The 21,618-nt window shown below is 41.1% G+C and overlaps 1 protein-coding gene across 6 annotated transcripts in view; it reads right to left on the bottom strand.

The window, feature by feature from the left end:
- Positions 1–2,567: 2,567 nt before the first annotated feature.
- Positions 2,568–21,618, bottom strand: part of GRM1 (glutamate metabotropic receptor 1) — a 258,147-nt gene continuing 239,096 nt past the window's right edge. For 4 of the 6 annotated variants that reach the window (XM_074948564.1, XM_074948567.1, XM_074948568.1 and 1 more), the window contains exon 9: positions 2,568–6,337. In XM_074948564.1, the coding sequence (XP_074804665.1) occupies positions 5,479–6,337 (859 nt within the window). In that variant the 3' untranslated portion in view covers positions 2,568–5,478. The remainder of the gene's footprint in view (positions 6,338–21,618) is intronic. The other 2 variants (XM_074948570.1, XM_074948569.1) reach the window with 2 other exon arrangements.

The raw sequence follows: 21,618 nt of genomic DNA, 5'->3' as shown, positions 1-21,618 counted from the left end.
TGTGACTTTGCTATATGTATTAATAAACTATTGTAAATACAGAAGGGTTCCTAAAGTATGAGTGCTGCAACTGTGCACACTGGAGTTCCCAACTGAACAGTAATTTTAATAATACAGAGCCTGATCTTGGGACAAGAAACCTTAGAGTGTCAAACCTTAGAGTGATATCCTAGGAATTCTTAAGTAATTAGTTTAATTAATACATTATCTATAATTAGGGTACATCCTGGATGGTATGGGCCACAGAATTTCATCCAGGGAGTTCTGCATTGAGCCTAATACCTTAAGGTTGAACAAGAGCATAACTTTTAGCAAAACTCTAGTCTTGATTTGAAGACCCCAAGTGATAGAAAATTTACTTGCATTCCTTGGTCATCTGTTGCAGTGGTTAATTATCTTCATTGTTAAATATGCCTATTATTTCCAATTTAAATCTTCCTGACTTCAACTTCCAGTCACTGGATCTTGTTATGCCTTGCTGTGTTAGACTGAAGAGAGACCTGGTAGCAGAGGAGTAGAAATGCCCCTTTCCCTCTCCATGCTCTCTATGCTTAGGGCCAGGATGGGGTGATGTAGGAACTACTATTGTGGATCTGTGTCATTGGAGGATTACCCTACACAAGGGGAATCCTCCATTGTCCAACAAAACCAAGTTAAAGTCTCCTTCGAATGCCCAGAGATGCACAATGCAGGCTTAACAGTCTGGAGAATCTGGCCTTCTACGTATTTCCCTTTAGCATTTCCGCCAACTGTTGTTTGCTCATATTTAGTGAAGTTTGTTTAGCTAGACTGTGCCCAATCTGCTCTTTCTGTAAATGTGTGTTTTGTTGCACTTTTATGAAAAAACATTAATAAAAACAACATGAACAGAACCATGTACGTGATTTTAAATGACTTAGGCTGTAATACTCTTCCTCAGTGCTGCAAATCCAAAGCACAATAGCATGGGAACCAGCATCTAATACTGATGAGATTCTGAAAGTAAAGCTGGCTCATCTCGGTCCACTACCCAGCCTGAGCGAAATGCAAACCACGAAATGAACGTAAGTAGCAAAATGTGTTTCATATTTTAAATTGTGTTCGTATTGATAGCCGAAGATCTAGGGAGTCACATAACCAGGTCAGGATTTCTGTTTTAAACATACGAGGGTCTGATTCTGGTCTCATGTCAGTTTTATGCTGATGTTGCTCCCCTGGCGGCAACGACATTACTCTTGATTTAAACGTGTGTAGGTGAAAGGAGAATCAGGCCCATGATTTTCACAGCGACAATGTTTTTTTTAAATAAAATATAAACAGAAGTCAGAAATCCTGCCAACCAAAGACTACTTCTGAAAAATCATATATTCAATTGAATGTGCTAAATATGCAACACAATTCACTTTAAACGTCTAAGAACTTTTCTTCTAGCAAATGTTCCTTCATAAAATAAAAGTATTTGTGCCTTTAAAAGAACAGGGAAATGAAAACACTGATTCTGATCTTTTGTACACCTGATTTAAATGAATGCATATATAAAACCAGGCCCTACACATTTTAGTATATATACATATATCTCACGGGGTAAGACTAGGTCCAGGAATGAACCATCAGAACCAAAGCTTTATTCACCGACCTTGAATATTTTGGAATAAATTCTGTGTTGTGTGCCCTGAGATGCAGCTCTGAGCATGTAGCCTGGCAGAGGGCTGATTTATGGCCACCTTACCTGGCTTGCTCTTCAGCCCAGAATCGCCAAAGTGCAAACACTGTGGGGATGGCTCCAGTATACTGAAGTCTATGAATAGGGAACAGTATAGTTCCATTTTTATTGGTCTTACACTGCTCCTGTGCCAGATCCCTGGCTCACTGCAGCCCCTTTATGTCACCAGACTGGCAGGGGGGAGGGGGAGGGCAGGGAAGTAAGAGGAGACAGAATCTGGTCCTCTTCTTTTTGTTTCATACTTTTGAATGTAGAGTGAGAGAACACTAAGCTATTTAGGGCTTTCGGGTCTCCCTCTCCTAGGACGTCTTCAAAATGAAGACAAAAAAAGCAAAACAATTTTTAACAGTGACTGCTCTTTGGGATGCTGTGACAAGAAGAGGGCTTTTTACTGTCTTACTCCTCGTCAGTCACATTGAGCATCCCTGCATTTGAGGAAATGCATTCAGCTAATAAATTGGTTTTCTCCCAGACATGTAATGCTGTGGGCTAAAATTCTTCTTTACGGTCTATGGATAGGCATGTATGCATGTGAGTAACTTTATCTATGTGAGTGGTGATCAATGGGATCACTTGTGTGAATAAGGGCTACTCGCGTTTAGCGCCCCACACAATGCCACTACCATAATATAAATATTTAATAGTCCCATTGAATGAATTTTTGTGGGACCAGGTTCCTAGGGCCCAATCCTGCAAACACTTCTGCATTGTGCTTAACCTTACTGTGTAACTCCTCAATGACACCACTCACGTAGATAAAGTTTCTCGCATGCATACACTATCAGGCATTTTCAATTTATCTCATGAAACAAAAATTAAGAATCTTTTAAAATAATAAATAGAAAATATTTATTATACAGCATCATCAAGATCATTTTGACAAAAAGGCCATTTTAATCAAGCATTTGACAGGCCAAAAGAAGTAACTTTTACAGGAAGTTTAATAGCTTGTACAGCCACATACACGAAGGTGAGTTCTTGCCCTTTAGATACACTTTATGTATGTGTATGTTTACAGTTTTAACAATTACAAACTTAGAGCTACGATACTGAATTTCAAGAAAACTCCTACTCATGATATTATGATTAAACAGTAGTAAAGTCAGTGCTTAATGTGTTCAAATCAGCTAGGTCAGACAACCAAAAATTTGCCATAGGCATACATATCTATATATCTATTAATCACTTTGTCTTATCTAACTCATGGCTTCAAAGTACTAGCCCTGTTGCTATTGGTAGCAACACAAAACATCTTATACTAATAATAAGTATGAGAAGATGTAATCCTTTGCTAGTATGCTTATCAAGAGATAAAACATTTTTTCTTATTTCTTTAATCTATCTACAGTTTAAAAAAACAAAAAACAAAACTGTGAGCCAACATAAACAAACCCAAAGGCATCTTTAGGTTTGACCAGAGACCTCGATCTTTTGACAAAGATGTAGCCGTTTCTTTGGGCAAAGTCAATTCATGCTTTTTACATTAAGATGATAATAGCAATTGGCAACAAGTCATACTGAAAGGAATATCATAAAAAGAAAAGAGTAAGGATTAAATATCGATTCTGATTTGGGGTACCGGCCAATTCTTTTAATGCTGCTGCTATATAATTCGATCAAAAATAACAAACACTTGGGTTTTAACAGAAGAATTGATTACTAGCAACATGCATTTTTAGAGTAAAAATGAAATACAAGGGAAAAAATCAAGTATAAATATGAGGAATTCAGAATAATTCTGGCAGAAAACATACAAGACCTATGACAAAAAGCAATTATGTAATTATGTTGGCATGAAAAGAACACTTCACAAATATCAAGAGAAAATTATGGGACAGATCCTCAGCTGAAGTCAATCAAGCTATGACAATTTACAGGAGCTGAGGATCTGCTCCATATGAGTGGCTTATATAACATAATATCACATATATAAACAACAAAAACCAACCAATGAAACGAACCAAATCAAACAAATCAGAGTTCATTGAACTGATGCACTAAAGCCACAAGAGTTGGATCTGGAATTTGAACCCCAGAACATTTAAGAATGTTTGGGGTGGGGTTTTGGTTTAGGCCCATCTTTGGCAAATGTGTGAAATGTGGAGAGAAGAGGGTGTGAAGGACAGAAAGAGAGAAGCATAAGAATGACCATTAAAAATGAAAAGAGCAGAAAGGGAAACCACAGAGGCAAAATCGAAAAGGGAGGAAAAAACACAGAGACCGGGAAGAAGACGTGTAAGTAGAAGAGGCTGAGAGGTAAATGGACAATGCTGAATAGATCTGGGTCTTTGTGTACACCTTAAGCACTGGTGAAAGTTCTTGTCTCAACATGATTTTATTTGTAACTATCTGAAATAACTAGGAAATGGTCAAAATACTTTTTCCAGTCTTGCCTTTATAGTTTTAATACTGGCATGTACAAGATTTCTAAAACAGACTTTTTATTTTGGTTAACCACACTTGTTGCAAACATTTAAAGTAACAAGCTCTCAAAGCACTAGTGATCAATAGCATATTTCCACATAATAAAATATCTGCAAAATAAAGCATCTATTATAAGGGTAACAACCGTCTTAGCTTACATATGAAAAATGTGTTAGCACAGCATACAAACCTTCAAAGATCTATTGTATAACAATGCTATAAAACATGATTGGAACATAAAAATATCCATGTATATTTGTAAGACAATCTTCCAGTGGCAGTTATTAGACATTACATTTCACACATACTATACTCACACACACAGACACAATCATACACTCATTCTCTTGCTTCTACGATGGATTTTATGACCCACGATAAAGAATTGCCTTTTTGTTTAAAGTAGTAATTGTTGCTATAAGTATACAGTTATTTTTGATGTATTTATTCCTATAGTAACACAAAAAACAATGTAATCACATGGCAAATATATTGTATTATGAAAGGTTAGTTGGTAAATATTTTGCTACGGTAAATGTAATGTAACAGTTTAGTCACACGGCTTGCAATCTTATAGAAAAGGGCAGTTCTTCTTAGTACTTGGAACATTATAAGTACTACAACAAAGGCTCTTTTAACCAGACCTCTTGAATCTTCATCACAAAAAATGTTGCGATTATCCTGGCCCCTTTTCAAAATCAGCACAAGTTAAAAAAGAAAATCTAATGTGAGCAACTGATTGTTCCGACAAAATTCTTTTAAAATCATATGTCAGCATGTTGTCTTTGCTTTTCCCCAACAGACACACTACAGTGACTTACATTTGCACTTTATCCACCTACTAAACCAGAAGAAATATATATATATATAAACTCCCAGACAGAGATCTCTTCCCTCATTCCTGCACACCCTGCCCCTTCCAGTTCTTGAGTCTGCTGCTTCTGCACCAGATGAAGAATTACAGCCATGAGATGTGCTAATGACTTATCCATGGTTGCATTTATCCAGAGTCATTTCCAAGCATTACCAAGAGTGTGTGTGAGTGTGAGTGATTTTTATGTTTACTCATTTTTTTGCTATAGAAGTTGTTTATTGGGTTTGTGCTTTGTCAGAATTTCCTATTGTCTTCTCAAAGTACAACACTTTTTAAATTATTTTTTAACAGCTAAATAATTTGAGCCCTCAAATAGATCATTTTTAGTGCAGGACACAGTTTTTGTCGCATCGCATATAACATCACATTCTGCTTTCTCATGCTCCCCCACCCACATGTCTTGGTTCTTCCGCCCCAGCAATTTCCAGTTGACAGCAGCCGAAGTCCTCCTTGTTCACACCTTGATGTAATCCTCATTCTACAGAGTGGAGGAGCTTTGTTTATAATCCCTCAGGATGACCGAAGCGTAGGTCACGTTTGGGGGGGTGCACAGCACTGACTCCGACACTGGGGAGCTGGGCACCGAGCTGCCAGAAGCCACCGAATCTCTGAAAGGAGATGGAGGCGTCAGCGCTGGTGAGTCTTCTAGAGTCAGTTTGCTAGTCGCCTGCTCCTCTTCCTCCTCCTCCTCCTCCTCCTCCTCCTCCGTGGTCTCCGGCCTCTCGTACACATATCCCTGGATGAGCTTAAACTTCTCGCTTTCCAACTCGTCGGCCAGCAGCGAGACCGGCTCTTCACTGAAAGTGGCCATCTGGAGAGGAAGCACCTGCTGTTGCTGCAGTGGAGGCTGGTAGAGGGCCCTCACTCCATTCCCTGCATTGGGCATGGGGATCACAGAGTTGAAGTCAGGAATGCCGGTGGCAAACTTGCTGACCACGCCTTGTAGCTGCTCCACAATAGATCTCTGCTGCAGCACCAGACTCTTGGGGGGCTGTTCAGGTAAGAACAGGTTGGTCTCTTCTGCCATTGCCTGAAGTGGGGGCGTTGCTGTCACCCGCCTGTGCACCACCATGGAAGTGCTGCAGGGCTGGCTGAAGCGCACTGGCTCGCTCTCTTCTTCCTCCACCACATTGTAGAGAGTCTTACTGCTGATGTCTGAAAAAGTCAGGCTCGTGCCTTGGCCATGGTAACTTTTAGTGAGGGGCTTGATTACCGCTGTCTGATTGCATCCCGTCTCCTTGCTCGTTACATGCATTGAGAGTCTGTGCCACATGTGTTGTCCCTTGGGAACATGTCTTCCACCTGGTTCAGACCATGACACAGACTTTCCATTAGAACTATGAATAAAATAAAGATGGGTTTATTTGCATTTACCATATGCACACATGTACAGCATAACAAACAAGCCTAGAGAAATACTTGGCTGCTTTGCCTTATTAATCAGTTCCCCTGCGAGTCAGATAATCTCAGAACAAGGCACAGAGAAATAATACGAAGAGAAACCATGATTTCTCTTAAAAGCAGCAATTACCACAATTTGCATCTGAATCCAATTATTCCCTGACAGCTACTGACCCTACAGCCAAAAGAGAAAACTTGACACTGAGGGCATTGGAAACGTTACCCAAATTTTAGGCATGGCAGCCTAAAATTGGTTTACATCTAAGTTTGCTCACTGTATCTTACAGGGAAAAACAACAGGCAGAGCTCTAATTAATGCTGACTGCTGTTTACATGAAAGATTTCCAAACTGCTGGAAGAAAAACAAACCACAGTCTTAGCCCTTGCCATTTAAAATATTGGTAGCAGAAGGTACTGCTAATAACTCTTCCTGTCCCGTTAGCCAACCCTCTCTCCCTTTCCCCCTCCCAAATTTAGACATACATTAAAAGTCCCAGATATTAAAGTATCGGAGGGCCTTCCTAGAGGTAAATCCAACACTCTGCTCCACTTTTATGATTTGTGAACTCATAGGACAAAAGCTTTGTTAATTGCCCCATCCAGCCATGGAGAAGTATATGCAGCAGGCCTCCTCCCATTGATTTGAATGCCAGAAAAGGGAAATAAAAATAGCTAACAGGAAGATTTTTCATCTCTTTGCTGTTTGGACTCTGACAAGGGCTGGAATGAAGAAACAGAAAAGCAGAGATCCCCAGGATTGACCTGGGGTAAGCCCTGAAAAGGCATTCAATGCTGACAGATCACTACATCTCGTTCCTCTTTTGGAACCCTAGACCAATGGTGGGCAACCTACGGCCCATCAGGGTAATCTGATTGTGGGCCACGAGACATTTTGCTGAAGTTGACCATCCTCAGGCATGGCTCCCCGCAGCTCCCAGTGGCCGTGGTTCACCATTCCAGGGTAATCTAATTGCGGGCCACAAGTTGCCCACCACTGTCTCAGATTGAACTCATTTGTCCATATATGTTGCCTTCTTTAACCTGTAAATAACTCTCTGATTTCCTTTTCCTAGGCAATAAATTCTTAGTTAGTTTACTACCACTGTTGTTTGTGGTGTGAGATCTATGGAACAAATTGATCTGGGGCAAGTGACTGGTCTTTTGGGACTGGGAGCAACCTGAGTAATTTGTGATTTTTGGTGTAAGTGACCATTTATTACTAAGTCCAGCTTGCCTGAGTGGCAAGATAGACTGGAGAGCCCAAAGGGACTGGCTGTGACTTCATGGTAGGACTGATTTAGTAATCTAGTTCACATTTGATACTGGGTTGGTAAAATCCAATTATAGAACACACCACCGTTTGGGGTGTCTGCCCTGTTTTTGACAGTCTGCCCTGAGGTAGGCACTCACTGTCGTGAACCATTCCAGACAGCATGACAAAAGGCAAAAATAAAAAACTGTAGAAAGCTGTTCACAGTTTGTTGATTTGTTTGTCACTGCAGAGCAAGCCCCCGTATTTTCAGTGCAGAGTGGATTTAACTCAACCCACGGACAATTTTCAAGCAGGGAAGAAAGTGCTAGCATTTCAAATGGTTGTTTTGTGCAGGAACTAGCAGCTTGTGATGCATGGCCAGAAAGGGTTAAACATCCTGCAAAATAAATAACCTTCAAAAGACATGTGGAGGGATAATGGTGGTATATTTACATATGTATGAGTAGGGTCAATCAACAGTCCCTGTCTATGCTATATTCTGACAGTTCAGATATCAAAAGAACATCCTAGCATTTAAATGAATTGTAAACATGGGTTATCTCGGTATTCATCTGCCTTTGAAATGTACTGTGAACGGTGGAGGAATAAGCAAATTGCCTCATGTTAATTCTATAGCTAAGTACTGGTGATGGACCTCCTTCAAAGTCATCCTAATTACCTTTTGTTCCCGGAGGAACTCCCAACTTGTCAAAGAGGACATGAAATTGTGTAAAAGATTCTTGGGTTCTGATTCTGTCATCTCAGATCTGCTTGAGGCTTCATACAGGGGAAGCTTAGGCAAAAGGACTGAGATCCTAGTCCTAAGCTGGAATACCCTGCAATGACTTTGGACTATAACCTAAGAACTATTTCTGAAAGAACTCCACCACTACAGAGCTCACCATCTCTGCTATGAATCTGAACCTCAATGAATTGAACTCATGTCTGTATGTATATTGATCTTTTAACCATTCGCTCTCTCTTTTGTTTTGTAATACATTTTAGTTTAGTTAATAAGAATTGGCTGCAGTGTGTATTTGGGTAAGATCTGAAACATTCATTAACCTGGGAGGCAATGTGTCCGATCCTTTGGGATTGGTAGAACTTTTTCTTTTATATGATGAAATAAGATTTTCAGGAATCTTCATCATATTTGACGTGGGTACCTGGATCACTTTAAGGGAAATGTTTTGTTTGGACTTCTGAGTAACCAGTGAGGTAATAAAGAAGCTGTTTTATGCTGGCTTGGTAAATCTAAGCAGTGGAATATCCACCAGCTTTATGGGGATTGTCTGCCCCATTCTTTGCAGTTCACCCTAATCGAGTGACCACAGCTGGCCCCTATTGGAACCCGGTCACCCGGCCTATATAATCATCCTGGGCCAAATATGCCAAGTCCTTGCTCAGGCAGAACTCTGTCAAAGCATTCTAAATGCGGCTTTTGGTGAGAGTGAAAGCTTGAGGACCTGTCCTCTGTTCTTATCCTCAGAAGAGGAACCAAAATGCAGTGAACCAAAGAACCGTGCTTTCCTATCTTCCTCTGCCATCCCTGGAAGTAGTGCCTGAAAGGGAACAGTACCTCAGCAGCTATAGCATACATTACAGAATGGTGATCAACAGAACCAAGCACAAATATTCTCACTGCTGACAAAACCAATAGAAATAGTTACTGCAGACAGATCAACCACTTCTGCAGGGAAGCCCAGGGGAGGAGATTCCCCACACAGCGCTACTTTTGAGTTCTTATCTCAGGAGGAGGGGTTTGCTCCCTAGTGGAATAAGCAGGGGTCCAAACTCTGTGATTTCACTGGAGGTCCAAGGCAATCCACATGGAAGCTCTGTACCTCTGTACTTCTTCCTGAACCCATGTGGCTGTCCCTGTCAGCACAGCTCCACCAGAGCCACACTGACAAGGTTTTTCCGACTAGTCCCTGCTCCAGAAAAATGGTCCTGAATGTTTTGTTTCTTCTGCACAGATTCCTCCCCAATACTGTTTTTCATATAACAAGATATCACTGTGAAAACTACAGTGGCAAAATGCAGCTCTGTGGAAATGGTAGGAAAATGGTGCAGAATGAAATCCTGTACATTTGGGGTATGGGAAGGAGAAATTTACAAAGTGACATGCCATTTTCTATTTTGGTGCAAATATTCCTGGAGAAAAAAGAATTTGAGATGGATCTGTGTTGCAAAGTTCAGAGCTAAAGCCAAGGGGTGGGTTTTGGAGACAAGGGTTTGGTTTGGCCCACGGGGGCCAGTCACAATGTTCATACATCCAAAGTATGGATATGATAGGACCCAGAGTTTTGGCTAGAAAAAAAAGTGGAAATTTCCCAGTGCTAAAGAATACAAGGTTTATAGTAAACAGTGAAAAGATGAAGAAGATTTAAAAAAATATTCTGCAGACTGTCACAGTTATGATCAATATGAGCTGTGTGATCTTTTGTTTTTAAAATGCTGTAAACATAAGCAAGTCAAATAACTGAAAATATTAGAGGAAGATGATTTTATATCCACAGAAGTACATTTTAATATACAAAGTTTTATAAAAACACTTCCCACAGAAAACATTTGGTCTGCCGTTGAGTTCGATGCAATTCTCTACAGTATGTTGGCATTGCATTCTTCATGATACTCTAAGGAACACTGCAAAAAGAATTTCTGAGTGACCATGAGGATGACTATTTTTGAGACACAGCATCCAAGTTAAGAGAACAATTTGTGTAAATAGAATACACGTAAAACTGATGGAAGTATGATGCTCCCTCATGATAGGGCTGTTCTGGGAACTAAATGTGGCATTTGTAATAATAAGATGTGGATTATAAAGAAAAAAAACCACAGTGAACATGAGAACCAGGGGATAGCAAAATTAAAAAGAACATAAGAATAGCCATACTCGGTCGAGCAATAGTCCAACTAGTCACTATCCAGTCTTTTGACAGTGGCTGGGGCCAGATGCTTCAGAGGGAGTGGACAAAACAGGGCAGTTATCAAATGATCCATCCTCTGTCATCCAGCCCTAGCTTCTAGCTGTCAGAGATTTATGGACACCCAGAGCATGGGGCTGTTTCCAGGACCATCTTGGCTAATAACCACTGATGGACCAATCCTCCATGAACTTATCTAATTCTTTTCTGAACCTAGTTATACTTTTGGGTTTCACAACATTCCCTGGCAACAAGTACCAAAGATTGACTGACTGTTGTGTGGAGAAGTACTTCCTTAAGTTTGTTTTAAGCCTGCTGCCGAATAATTTCATTGGGTGACCATTGGTTCTTGTGTTATGTGAAGGAGTAAACAACACTTCCTTATTCACATTATATAGTGGCATTATGATATTTTCTACCTTATTTTCTACCCCTTTCCTAAAGGTTCCTAACATTGAGTTAGCTTTTTAGTACATTAAGCAGATGTTTTCAGAGAACTATCCACAATGTCTCCAAGATCTTCCTTGAGTGGTCACAGCTAATCTAGAGCCCATCATTTTGTATGTATAGTTGGGGTTGTTTTCCACTGCGCATGACTTCACATTTATCAACACTGACTTTCATCTGCCATTTTGTTGGCCAGTTACCCAGTTTTGTGAGATCCCTTTGTAATTCTGCATAGTTAGCTTTGGGCTTAACTATTTTAAGTAATTTTGTATCATCTGCAAATTTTGACACCTCATTGTTCACCCTTTTTTCCAGACCTTTTATTAATGTGTTGAACGGCACTGGTGCCAGTACACATCTTTGGGGGACCCCACTACTTACCTCTCTCCACTGTGAAAACTGATCATTTATTCCCACTCTAGTTTCCTATCTTGTAAGAGGAATTTGAGAGGAATTTCCCGTTTATTCCATGACTGATTACTTAAGAGCCTGTGGTAAGGGACCTAGTCAAAGGCTTTCTGAAAGTCCAAGTACAAAATCTTGGGCACAGAAGAGGGAACATTAGGTGAAAATAACATCTAACAGCAATGTACTTTAAACCTCAATCCAGCAAATCACTCAAACACATACCTAACTTTAAGCATGAGTAATTCCATTGATTTTGCTGCTCTCTCTCATTCCCATGCAGATTTCCTCCAGCACTGTTCATGTTCTCATTTCTCAACTCTGCTCTCTCTCATGCTAAGTAGACTTCATTATCATCATCTACTCCCTCATGCCTAACCCCGGTGTGTCTCTTCCCATCTTTGATTCGCTCTTCAAACCATCCCTTTAGCCTTTTACCTCATTCTGTGCCCAAGATCTTGAATATTACATGACAGGCAAAAATTGACACTGCCAGGAACTCCCTAGCTCCATCTTCATCTACCTCTTCCTCCCACTCCATTCATTTCCCTCCCTACCACATTTTTGCCTGCTCTCCTCAAATCCAGATCTTCACTAAAACTCCTGCTTCTGCCCCCCACTATGCCTCCAACACATACTAAAAAACCCCAAACTAACAACCATATGATAATCAAACTAACTTGCAACTCCACCACCAAAATATGTAATAACTACTCGTTCACTCACTTCAGTTTACTCTGTCTGGGTGAAATCCTGCTTCTACTGAAGTCTATGGGAGGTTTCCCATTTACTTCAATGGGGTCAGGATTTCACTCTCTCTGATGGTTATGTTAATTATATCTGAACTAGCTTTAGAATGTTAGTAGCCTTGAGAGGGACCCATCCTCTCACTCTCGTCTTCCACTTTACTACTTCGCTCAATTTCTCCGTCCCCTTACCCCTTTTTTCTATTTATTATCTTCCCTTATGTCAATTTACTGTTAATCTGTTTATTCATATTTGATACAGAAGTAATAATCAGGGGAAACATATAAATATGTGAGCTTTGTCACTTTAAAGTCAGAAGGAAGGCAATCAGGGAATTGGATTCAGGTTAGTGGATCCTGCCAAAACATTTAACATGCAGCAGAGCAGTTGTTATTCTAGAACTAAGATCAGGCACCTTGAACATGGTTATTTGGAATTCAGAAGTGAAGGTGGGGCTGGGAGAAATCTACTGAATACACACACATTAAAGCGAACTATAAAATATAAAATAGTACAGGAAAAAGAGGAACCTAAACTATTCATTCAAAGCAACAAGTACTATCCTGAATTCATTTGGGATACACAAAGGCCATTTCATAAGAGATCATTAAGAACATAAGAACGGCCATACTGGGTCAGACCAATGGTCCCATCTAGCCCAGTACCCTGTCATCTCATAGTGGTCAATGCCAGATGCTTCAGAGGGAATGAACAGAAAAGTTCAATTATCCAGTGATCCATCCCCTGTCATCCAGTCCCAGCATCTGGCAGTCAGAGGTTTAGGGACACCAAGAGCATGGGGTTGCATCCCTGACCATCCTGGCTAATAGCCATTGATGGTCCTATCCTCCAGGAACTTATCTAATTATTTCTTTAACCCAGTTATACTTTCAGCCTTCATAACATCCTCTGGCAACAAGTTCCACAGGTTGACTGTGCGTTATGTAAAGAAGTATTTCCTTGTCTTTGTTTTAAACCTGCTGCCTGTTAGTTTCATAGAGTGATCCCTGGTTCTTGTGTTATATGAAGGAGAAAATAAACACTTCCTTATTCATTTACTTTGCACCATTCATGATTTTATAGACCACTATCTTATCCCCCCTTAATTGTCTCTTTTCTAAGCTGAACAGTCCCTGTCTTTTTAATCTCTGGTCATAAGGAAGCTGTTCTATACCCCTCATCATTTTTGTTGCCCTTTTCTGAGCCTTTTCCAATTCTAATACATCTTTTTTGAGATGGGGCATCCAGAACTGCATACAGTATTCAAGGTATCGGTGTGCCATGGATTTATATAGTGGAATTATGGTATCTTCTGTCTTCTTAGCTATTCCTTTCCTAATGATTCCTAACATTATGTTAATAAATTGGTTAGTCTCTAAGGTGCCACAAGTACTCCTTTTCTTTTTGAGAATACAGACTAACACGGCTGTTACTCTGAAACCTAACATTATGTTAGCTTTTTTCACTGCTGCTGAGCATTGGGCAGCTGTTTTCAGGGATCTGTTAACAGCTAGTTTAGATACCATCATTTTTTATGTATCGTTGGGATTATGTTTTCCCATGTGCATTACTTTGCGTTTATCAATATTGAATTTCATCTGCCATTTTATTGACCAGTCACCCAGTTGTGTGAGATCCCTTTGTAACTCTTCGCAATCTGCTTTGGACTTAACTATCTTGATTAATTTTGTATATTGTCTGCAAACATTGCCACCTCGTTGTTTACCCTTTTTTCCAGATCCTTTACGAATATATTGAATAACCCTGGTCCCTGTACAGATTCCCATAGAATCCTGCTATTAACTTCTTTTTTATGAAAACTGACCATTTATTCTTACCCTTTGTTTCCTGTCTTTTAACCAGTTACTGATCCATGAGAGGACCTTCCCTCTTAGCCCATGACTACCTACTTTTCTTAAGAACCTTTGGTGAGGGACCTTGTCAAAGGCTTTCTGACCATCCAGCTACACTATATCCACTGGATCACTCTTTTCCATATGACCCCCTCAAAGAATTCTAATATATCAGTGAGGCGTGATTTCCCTTTATAAAACTGTGTTGATGTTTCCCCACATATCATGTTCATCTATGTGTCTGATAATTCTGTTCTTTATGGTAGTTTCAACCAATTTGCCTGGTACTGAAGTTAGGCTTACCAGCCTGTAATTGCCAGGATCACCTCCGGAGCCTTTTTAAAAAATTGGTGTTACATTAGCTATCTTCCTCCAGTCATTTGGTATAGAGGCCTATTTTAAGTGATAGGTTACATACCACAGTTATCAGAGTAACAATTGTGTTAGTCTGTATCTGTAAAAAGAAAAGGAGTACTTGTAGCACCTTAGAGACTAACAAAAGTGCCACAAGTACTCATTTTCTTCATACCACAGTTAGTAGTTCTGCAATTTCATATTTGAGTTCCTTCAGAACTCTTGGGTTTATACCATCTGGTGCTGGTGACTTCTTAATTTAATGTATCAATTTGTTCAAAAACTTCTTCTATCAACACCTCAATCTGGGATGGTCCCTCAGATTTCTCACCTAAAAAAAATGGCTCTGGTGTAGGAATCTCCCTCACATTCTCTGCAGTGAAAATTGATGCAAAGAATTCATTTAGCTTCTCTGCAATGGCCTCATCTTCCTTGAGTGCCCAGTGGCCCAATTGATTGCTTGGTAGGCTTCCTGCTTCAGATGTATTTAAAAAAAAGGGGCTGTTAGATTTTGTGTCTTTTGGTAGTTGCTCTTCAAATTATTTTTGTTCCATCTACTTACATTTTTACACTTGACATGCCAGAGTTTATGCTCCTTTCTATTTTCTTCAGTAGGATTTGACTTCCAATTTTGGGGGGGGAGACGGGGGGAATAGCTCAGGGGTTTGAGCATTGGCCTGCTAAACCCAGGCTTGTGAGTTCAATCCTTGACAGGGCCATTTCGGGATCTGGGGCAAAAATTGGGGATTGGTCCTGCTTTGAGCAGGGGGTTGGACTAGATGACCTCCTGAGGTCCCTTCCAACCCTGATATTCTATGATAAGATGCCTTTTTGCCTCTAACCACCTCTTTTACTCTGTTGTTTAGCCATGGTGGCATTTTCTTGATCCTCTTGCTTTTTTTTTTTATTTGGGATATACATTTAATTTGAGCCTCTATTATGATGTTTTTAAAAAGTTTCCATGCAGCTTGCAGACATTTCTCTTGTGACTGTTCCTTTTAATTTCCACTTAACTAGCTTCCTCATTTTTCTGTATTTCCCCTTTTTTGAAGTTAAATGCTACTGTGGTGGGCTTCTCTGGTATTCCCTCTCCCCCACCCCAGGATGTTAAATTTACATTATCATCACTATTACTGAGTGGTTCTGCGTGGACCAGATCCTGTGCGCCACTGAGCACTACATCAAGAACTGCCTCTTCCCTTGTTGGTTCCAGGACTAGCTGCTCCAAGAAGCAGTCATTAATGGTGTCTAGAAATTTTATCTCTGCATCCCATCCTGAGATGACATGTACCCAGTCAATATGGAGATAGTTGAAACTCATTATTATTATTATTGAGTTTTCTATTTTTACAGCCTCTCTAATCTCCCTGACCATGTCACAATCATCATCACCATCCTGGTCAGGTTGTTAATAGTATAGTCTTATTATTCAAGCATGGAATTTCTACTCATAGAGATTCTACGGTACTGTTTGATTCATTTAAAATTTTTACTACATTTGCCACTGTTTTCTTTCACATATGGTGCCACTGCCCCATCCTCACTACCTACTCTATAATTCCTATATATTTTGTCCCCTGACATTACCGTGTCCCATTAATTATTATCATTCCAACAAGTTTCTCTGTTGCCTATTATCTCAACATCCTCATTTAATACTGGGCACTCAAGTTCACCCATCTAAGTATCAGAGCTGTAACTAGTTATTTTAGCACCTTTTAGCGCAAGCAAGCATATTTGCTCCCCCTAGCAATGACATGGGGGGAGGGGCATGTGGGGTCACATCCCCCCCCCCCAGATTTCTGCCTTCCATTTAGCACAGAAGTTTTCAAGCTGTGGGGTGTACCTGGCTTTCTGTGCTGTGGGAGCTGGGAAGCTGGCTGGCAGCCCTCCCTACCCAGCTCCCCAAGCCGGACTGCCTCTGCACAGCCAGGCACTCGGCACAGCTCTGAGCTGCACCTCTGATACACCCTTGCCTCTCCCACAAAGGAGCCTGGCGCCAGCTGGTGAACCCCCTTGAGTTGGCCCCATCCATGGAGCCTGGCTGCCATGAGATGCTTCCCTTGGGGAGCATCTCATGGCAGCCAGTCTCCGTGGGCAGGGGCTGCTCCAGGGGGTGTCACTGGTCAGTGCCAGGCTCCTTCGGGGGACAGGAAAGGGTAAGCTGGGGTGCAGCTCGGAGCAGTGCTACCCTCCCTGCCTGGGCAGCACCCAGCAGTGCAGAGGCAGGTCAGCTCGGGGAACAGGGCAGGAAGGGCTGCCAGGCAGCCAGTGAGCGAGTGCCCTGGCACAAGCGGACCGCATGATTCCCACCAGCTTCTCATCTGCCAGTGATGGTTTTTAAACTGTGGGGCATTCGCCCACCCCCACAGTTTGAAAACCTCTGTGCTAAATGGAAGGCAGAAATCTTGGGGGGGCGGGGAGTGACCCCACATGCCCCCCCACACTGCCTCTTTTTTCCGCCTCCATGGCTTTGTGCCCCGGGGAGCTGCCCTGCTTGCCCCTGCCTTGGCTACAGCCCTGCTTAGTATTTAGACTTCTTGCATTTGTATACAAATACTTATACAATTTGTCAATATTTAGTTGTCTGCCTTCATGTGATGTAATAGAATGGGACTCTTTTTCATTTGACAGTTTCTCTTCAGCTCCTACCTGTACTTTATCAATTTCTATCCTTTCCTCTTTACTAGGATATAGAGAATCCTTGTTAACAGAGCCTCACCTACGGGATGTCTCTGTCTGAACCGTGTGCTCCTCCGCACCTGTTGGCTTTCCCCCAGCCCTGACTTTAAAAACTTCTCTATGACCATTTTAATTTTACATGCCAGCAATCTGGTTCCATTTTGGTTTAAGTGAAGTCCATCCTTCCTATATAAGCTCCCCCTTTCCCAAAGGTTCACCAGTTCCTACTAAACCGAAAACCCCACTTCCTACATGAGAGACAACCTGTGCCTGTGGATAGTGGGGGTGGGTACAGAGTGAGGAAAGCTGGCTTCAGCAGCATTACTGAGCATGCTCAGTCCATGTGACCCTGCTCAGTACAAGCAGAAATCTGGGGGGGTATGTGAACCTGCATGCCCCCCCCACCCCCACGTTGCCTCTGCCCTACACCATCAGCTCATCCACGCATCGAGACACTGCCGTTCTGCCTGTCTAACTGGCTCTGCATACGGAACTGGAAGCATTTCAGAGAATGCCACCCTGCTGGTCCTGGACTTTAATCTCTTACCCAGCAGCCTCAATTTGGCCTCCAGTTTGGTCTCTAATACCTTTCCCTATGTCCTTGCTAACTACATGTACCACAGCCACCAGCTCCTCCCCAGGACTGCACATAATTCTGTCTAGATGTCTCAGTGTTACCTGTCTAGCTGTTATCTCCTCTTTGGAGCATAGGTGCTGGAACTAGGGGTGCTTGAAGTGTTTCCATCATATACAGGGTTTACAGTTTGGTTCAATGACTCTCAGCACCCCCACTATCCACATTGTTCCAGAAATCCTACTTTGGAGCCTACATTTGTGGGAATGGTGACAGTATGCAGGTGGAGATCAAAATAATCTGAAAAGTATAACTGAAAATTTCATTCACACAAGACAGCTGAAAACAGGCTTTGTTTTTGACATGCTGCCTACAAAGAAGGGTCAAAGGTGAGGAAGACTCAAACTGGACCAGACAGGAATCAGTGCAATAAAAATGCAAGTCTTTATTATTTTCCTGAAACAACATTAATGGGGCCTATATTTACTAGCTTTTGTTGAGGGTAGGAATATAAATTTCATGCATATAATTATTTTGGTTTTTCTGATTTTCTGTCTATTTTTGACAAAACAATGTACTACGACCATTGTGGTTTTAGACTTCACACGGACTATCCAGAAGAGGTGATACAAACTTCAGCCTTTAAGAAAATGAATTCTAGTGATAAATGGTAAGTAGGCCCTGTCAAAAAATACTGAGTAAGGGTCCTCTCCCATATGGTGTGTCACTTTAAGGGTCACAGTTTTAATGCTGCACAGTAATTACCTAATGACCACATATGAGAACTGAGTTCAAGAGTTTTAAGGTGACACTCCCTTGTGGCTAGGATGAGGATTTACTGCTCTGTTCTCTGACCCCATGTGTTCAGAAGGCGAGTGAAGGGTCTTTTCTTCCTGCCCTCCCCAACTTTTGCCAGAAAGAGGAAAAAAGTTTGGGATACTGGGTTTTTCCCCAAAGCAGGCCAGTAGAGAGAACGCTGTACTTTAATCTTCTAATTTGGCCTAAGAGTAGGCACAAATGGCTGAGCACAGATCAATTAACGCAGACAGCAGAACATACCACAGTTCTGTGGTAAATTTGGTGTCTGTTCCCATTTGTAAAGCTCAACAGCTGATGATGAGATCACTGCCCCTAACTGTACTTGGTCAATATACAGCCCATTTTTCTCCTCCCCAAGGGCATGATAATGAGTTTTGCCTCAAAATGGAACTGTTATTTTCCTTGCACAGTTGCTGTTTGTGATAGGTTTGGTGACAAGAAAATTAATCAAATCTATTTATTATTTGTTAACTGCGGGTTTTCTAACAACCCTTCTAAGAGCTCGTCATTAGGTTGAGCTCAGTGCTTTGCAAGTTTTTGATGACATAAAGCCCTTTGAATTATCCAGGAGCTACAGGTTTAAGGCAATGTCTACCCAGTACAACATATCTTCTGAATACCATTTCTCTAAATCCCTGCAGCTAACACTGTCTCTATGCCGAATGTTCAGGCAATTTCATGCATGTCCTGTTGACACAACTAAGATGAGCTTATTTGTGCTTTACTGCTGGGGACATGTTTTGAGTGAGCTGCATTTTCTCCTTCTTTTCCACAACAGATACATCTTGGGCAATTTGTGTATTCAAGGAATAAACCCCAGGATTTTTCTTTTTGTGTGTTCTCCATGTGTTCCTCTGCTAAGTAACCTGGACTCCATAAGCTGCACTGGCTGCCAATATCTTTCCACAGAGAATTCAAAGTGATGGTTTTAATTTATAAGCCCTAAATCCCAGCTTTTCTGCATACTCCATGTGTGATGTTGGGACAAGTCACCAAAATTTCTTCTTGCTTTGATTATTAAATGCACAGTAATTCCCTAAATTTGTAAAGATAAATTCATGAATGTTTCTGAGATGCTCAGATGTTACGGTGACGGGAACCACAAAGCTAGATATATAGATAAATGGTTTGTCACATGGGTGACTGCCTCTTTATTTGTCTGATATTGTTATAGATGTAATCAATAAAGGAAGCTGGGCTTGAGCCCTCTATGTTTAAGAGAAGGTGATACAAGCATTTTCTGAATCCTTAGCTTTGGAATTCACTCGCTTCTCCCCGCAATATGCCAAAGCCTGATTTGCTAGCCTCTTCAAACACCCAGGGGAGAAGGGGAGTACCTAATCATGCTGAGATGGGGGATATAGTAGATTTGGCCTAGGCCTGGTATTATTAGACAGGTTTGATTTATTACTAGTATACAGGCAATTTCATAACTATGCTGAAGAGCTCATTAATCTTGCAGAGAAGGCAGAACAAGGATCAATGGCTGGAATCGGTAGCCAAACAAATTGAAATTAGAAGTAAGGCACACATTTTTAACAGTGAGTGTGATTTGCCATGTGAACAAGCTAGCAAGGGAAGCAGTGAATTCGCAATCTTTTGTTTTCATTTCAAGACTGGATGCCTTTCTGGAACATATGCTTTAGCTAAACAAAAGTTTTGGGTTCAATATAAGGCCAACTAGGTGAAATGTAATGTCCTGTGATATACAAATAAGACTAGATGATCTAATGGTCCCTTCTGGCCTTAAACTCTATGAATTTATAAATCCTGAATGATTTTTATGCAGCTTGAGACATGGCTATCAAATCCATCAATAAATGATAAGCCCAAACCAAAATCCAAGGTACTGAGACAGTTCAAACCTGTATTTTTGATTCACTGTCTTATCTGCATTTCAGGAGGAGAATGTCTGCTACTGCTCAGTCATCAAGCAAAGAACCCCTTAGTGGCATAGCTGGAGCCATTTGACCATTTACACTGCAGAGCTAATCCTGCTGTGAGGGAGGGATGTTATTCTAGGAGAGCGCCGAAGCGATATCTTTGTACGTGGGTTACCACCACACCTCTCATGTACAGGTTACCAGCCCTTTCAGTCCCTAGAGAAGCAATTTATATAGCAAGTGAAGTCTCTTCTTAGTTTTCAGAGTAGCAGCCGTGTTCGTCTGTATTCGTAAAAAGAAAAGGAGTACTAGTGGCACCTTGGAGACTAACCAATTTATTTGAGCATAGGCTTTCGTGAGCTACAGCTCACTTCATCGGATAAATTGGTTAGTCTCTAAGGTGCCACTTGTACTCCTTTTCTTTTCTCTTCTTAGTGCAGTTGTCTTTCCCATCCTAGGAAGGCTAGGAGAACATACTCTGCTTTCCTTCATGTCAGGACAATGAATCATTCACAATGCTCCTTCCATCAAGATAGTCTCTACAGTAAAGTATCTGTGGCATCAAAGGGGATAAGGGATAAAGGAAAAAACATTAGTCTCATCTCCAAGCCTCTGATCCCAGTTTGGCAACATTGACTCTGGCCTAATTAAACCCTGAGTCCCTTAACCTAATGGGCCACATCTGGTAGCTTTTCTCTGCAAGACTGATATTTGAGGCATGCCCACTACGGGCTCATCTCTTTCTCTCAACCTGATAAAGGGGTTTTCCCAATAGTGAGGTAGATACATGCTGTCAAAATCTCATTATAGCACATGTTCAGGTCTTTGTCTGTTTAGCGTACTTGATTATCACCAAGAGAAGGAAATCGCAGACTTTTTGGGTTTTAGTCCATTTACAATGCAATTTCTAGCTCAGTAACAAGAGACTGTCACAATAGTTCTCGCTGTCTGACTCCAGTCCTCTCTGTGCTGCTGTATAATTAGAGCAGATTTTAACCTCCCACTGGCATTTCTGGAAGTTTAGTAAATTAAACTAACCTTTCCTTTTCTTTTTTGTAGCACAAAATAAATTGCTTTCCATGCACATGGGAGATTTAATGTTCAATGTAAATTAGACGGCTATTTTAAATATACCTTTGAAACTATTTGATTAAAAAGTAGGTATATACAAAGTGTTCACACTCAGACCCTGGCTGACTAGGTACGGTTTAGGGAGAGACTTGGTCTAGTGGTCTGAGTGTGGGAACACAAGCCAAGAATCACTGCATTCT

The sequence above is a fragment of the Natator depressus genome, chromosome 3 (assembly GCF_965152275.1).
Source record: "Natator depressus isolate rNatDep1 chromosome 3, rNatDep2.hap1, whole genome shotgun sequence".
Lineage (NCBI taxonomy): Eukaryota > Metazoa > Chordata > Testudines > Cheloniidae > Natator > Natator depressus.
Note: the sequence above shows the minus strand (reverse complement) of the source record. Positions and strands in the feature narration are given on the sequence as shown.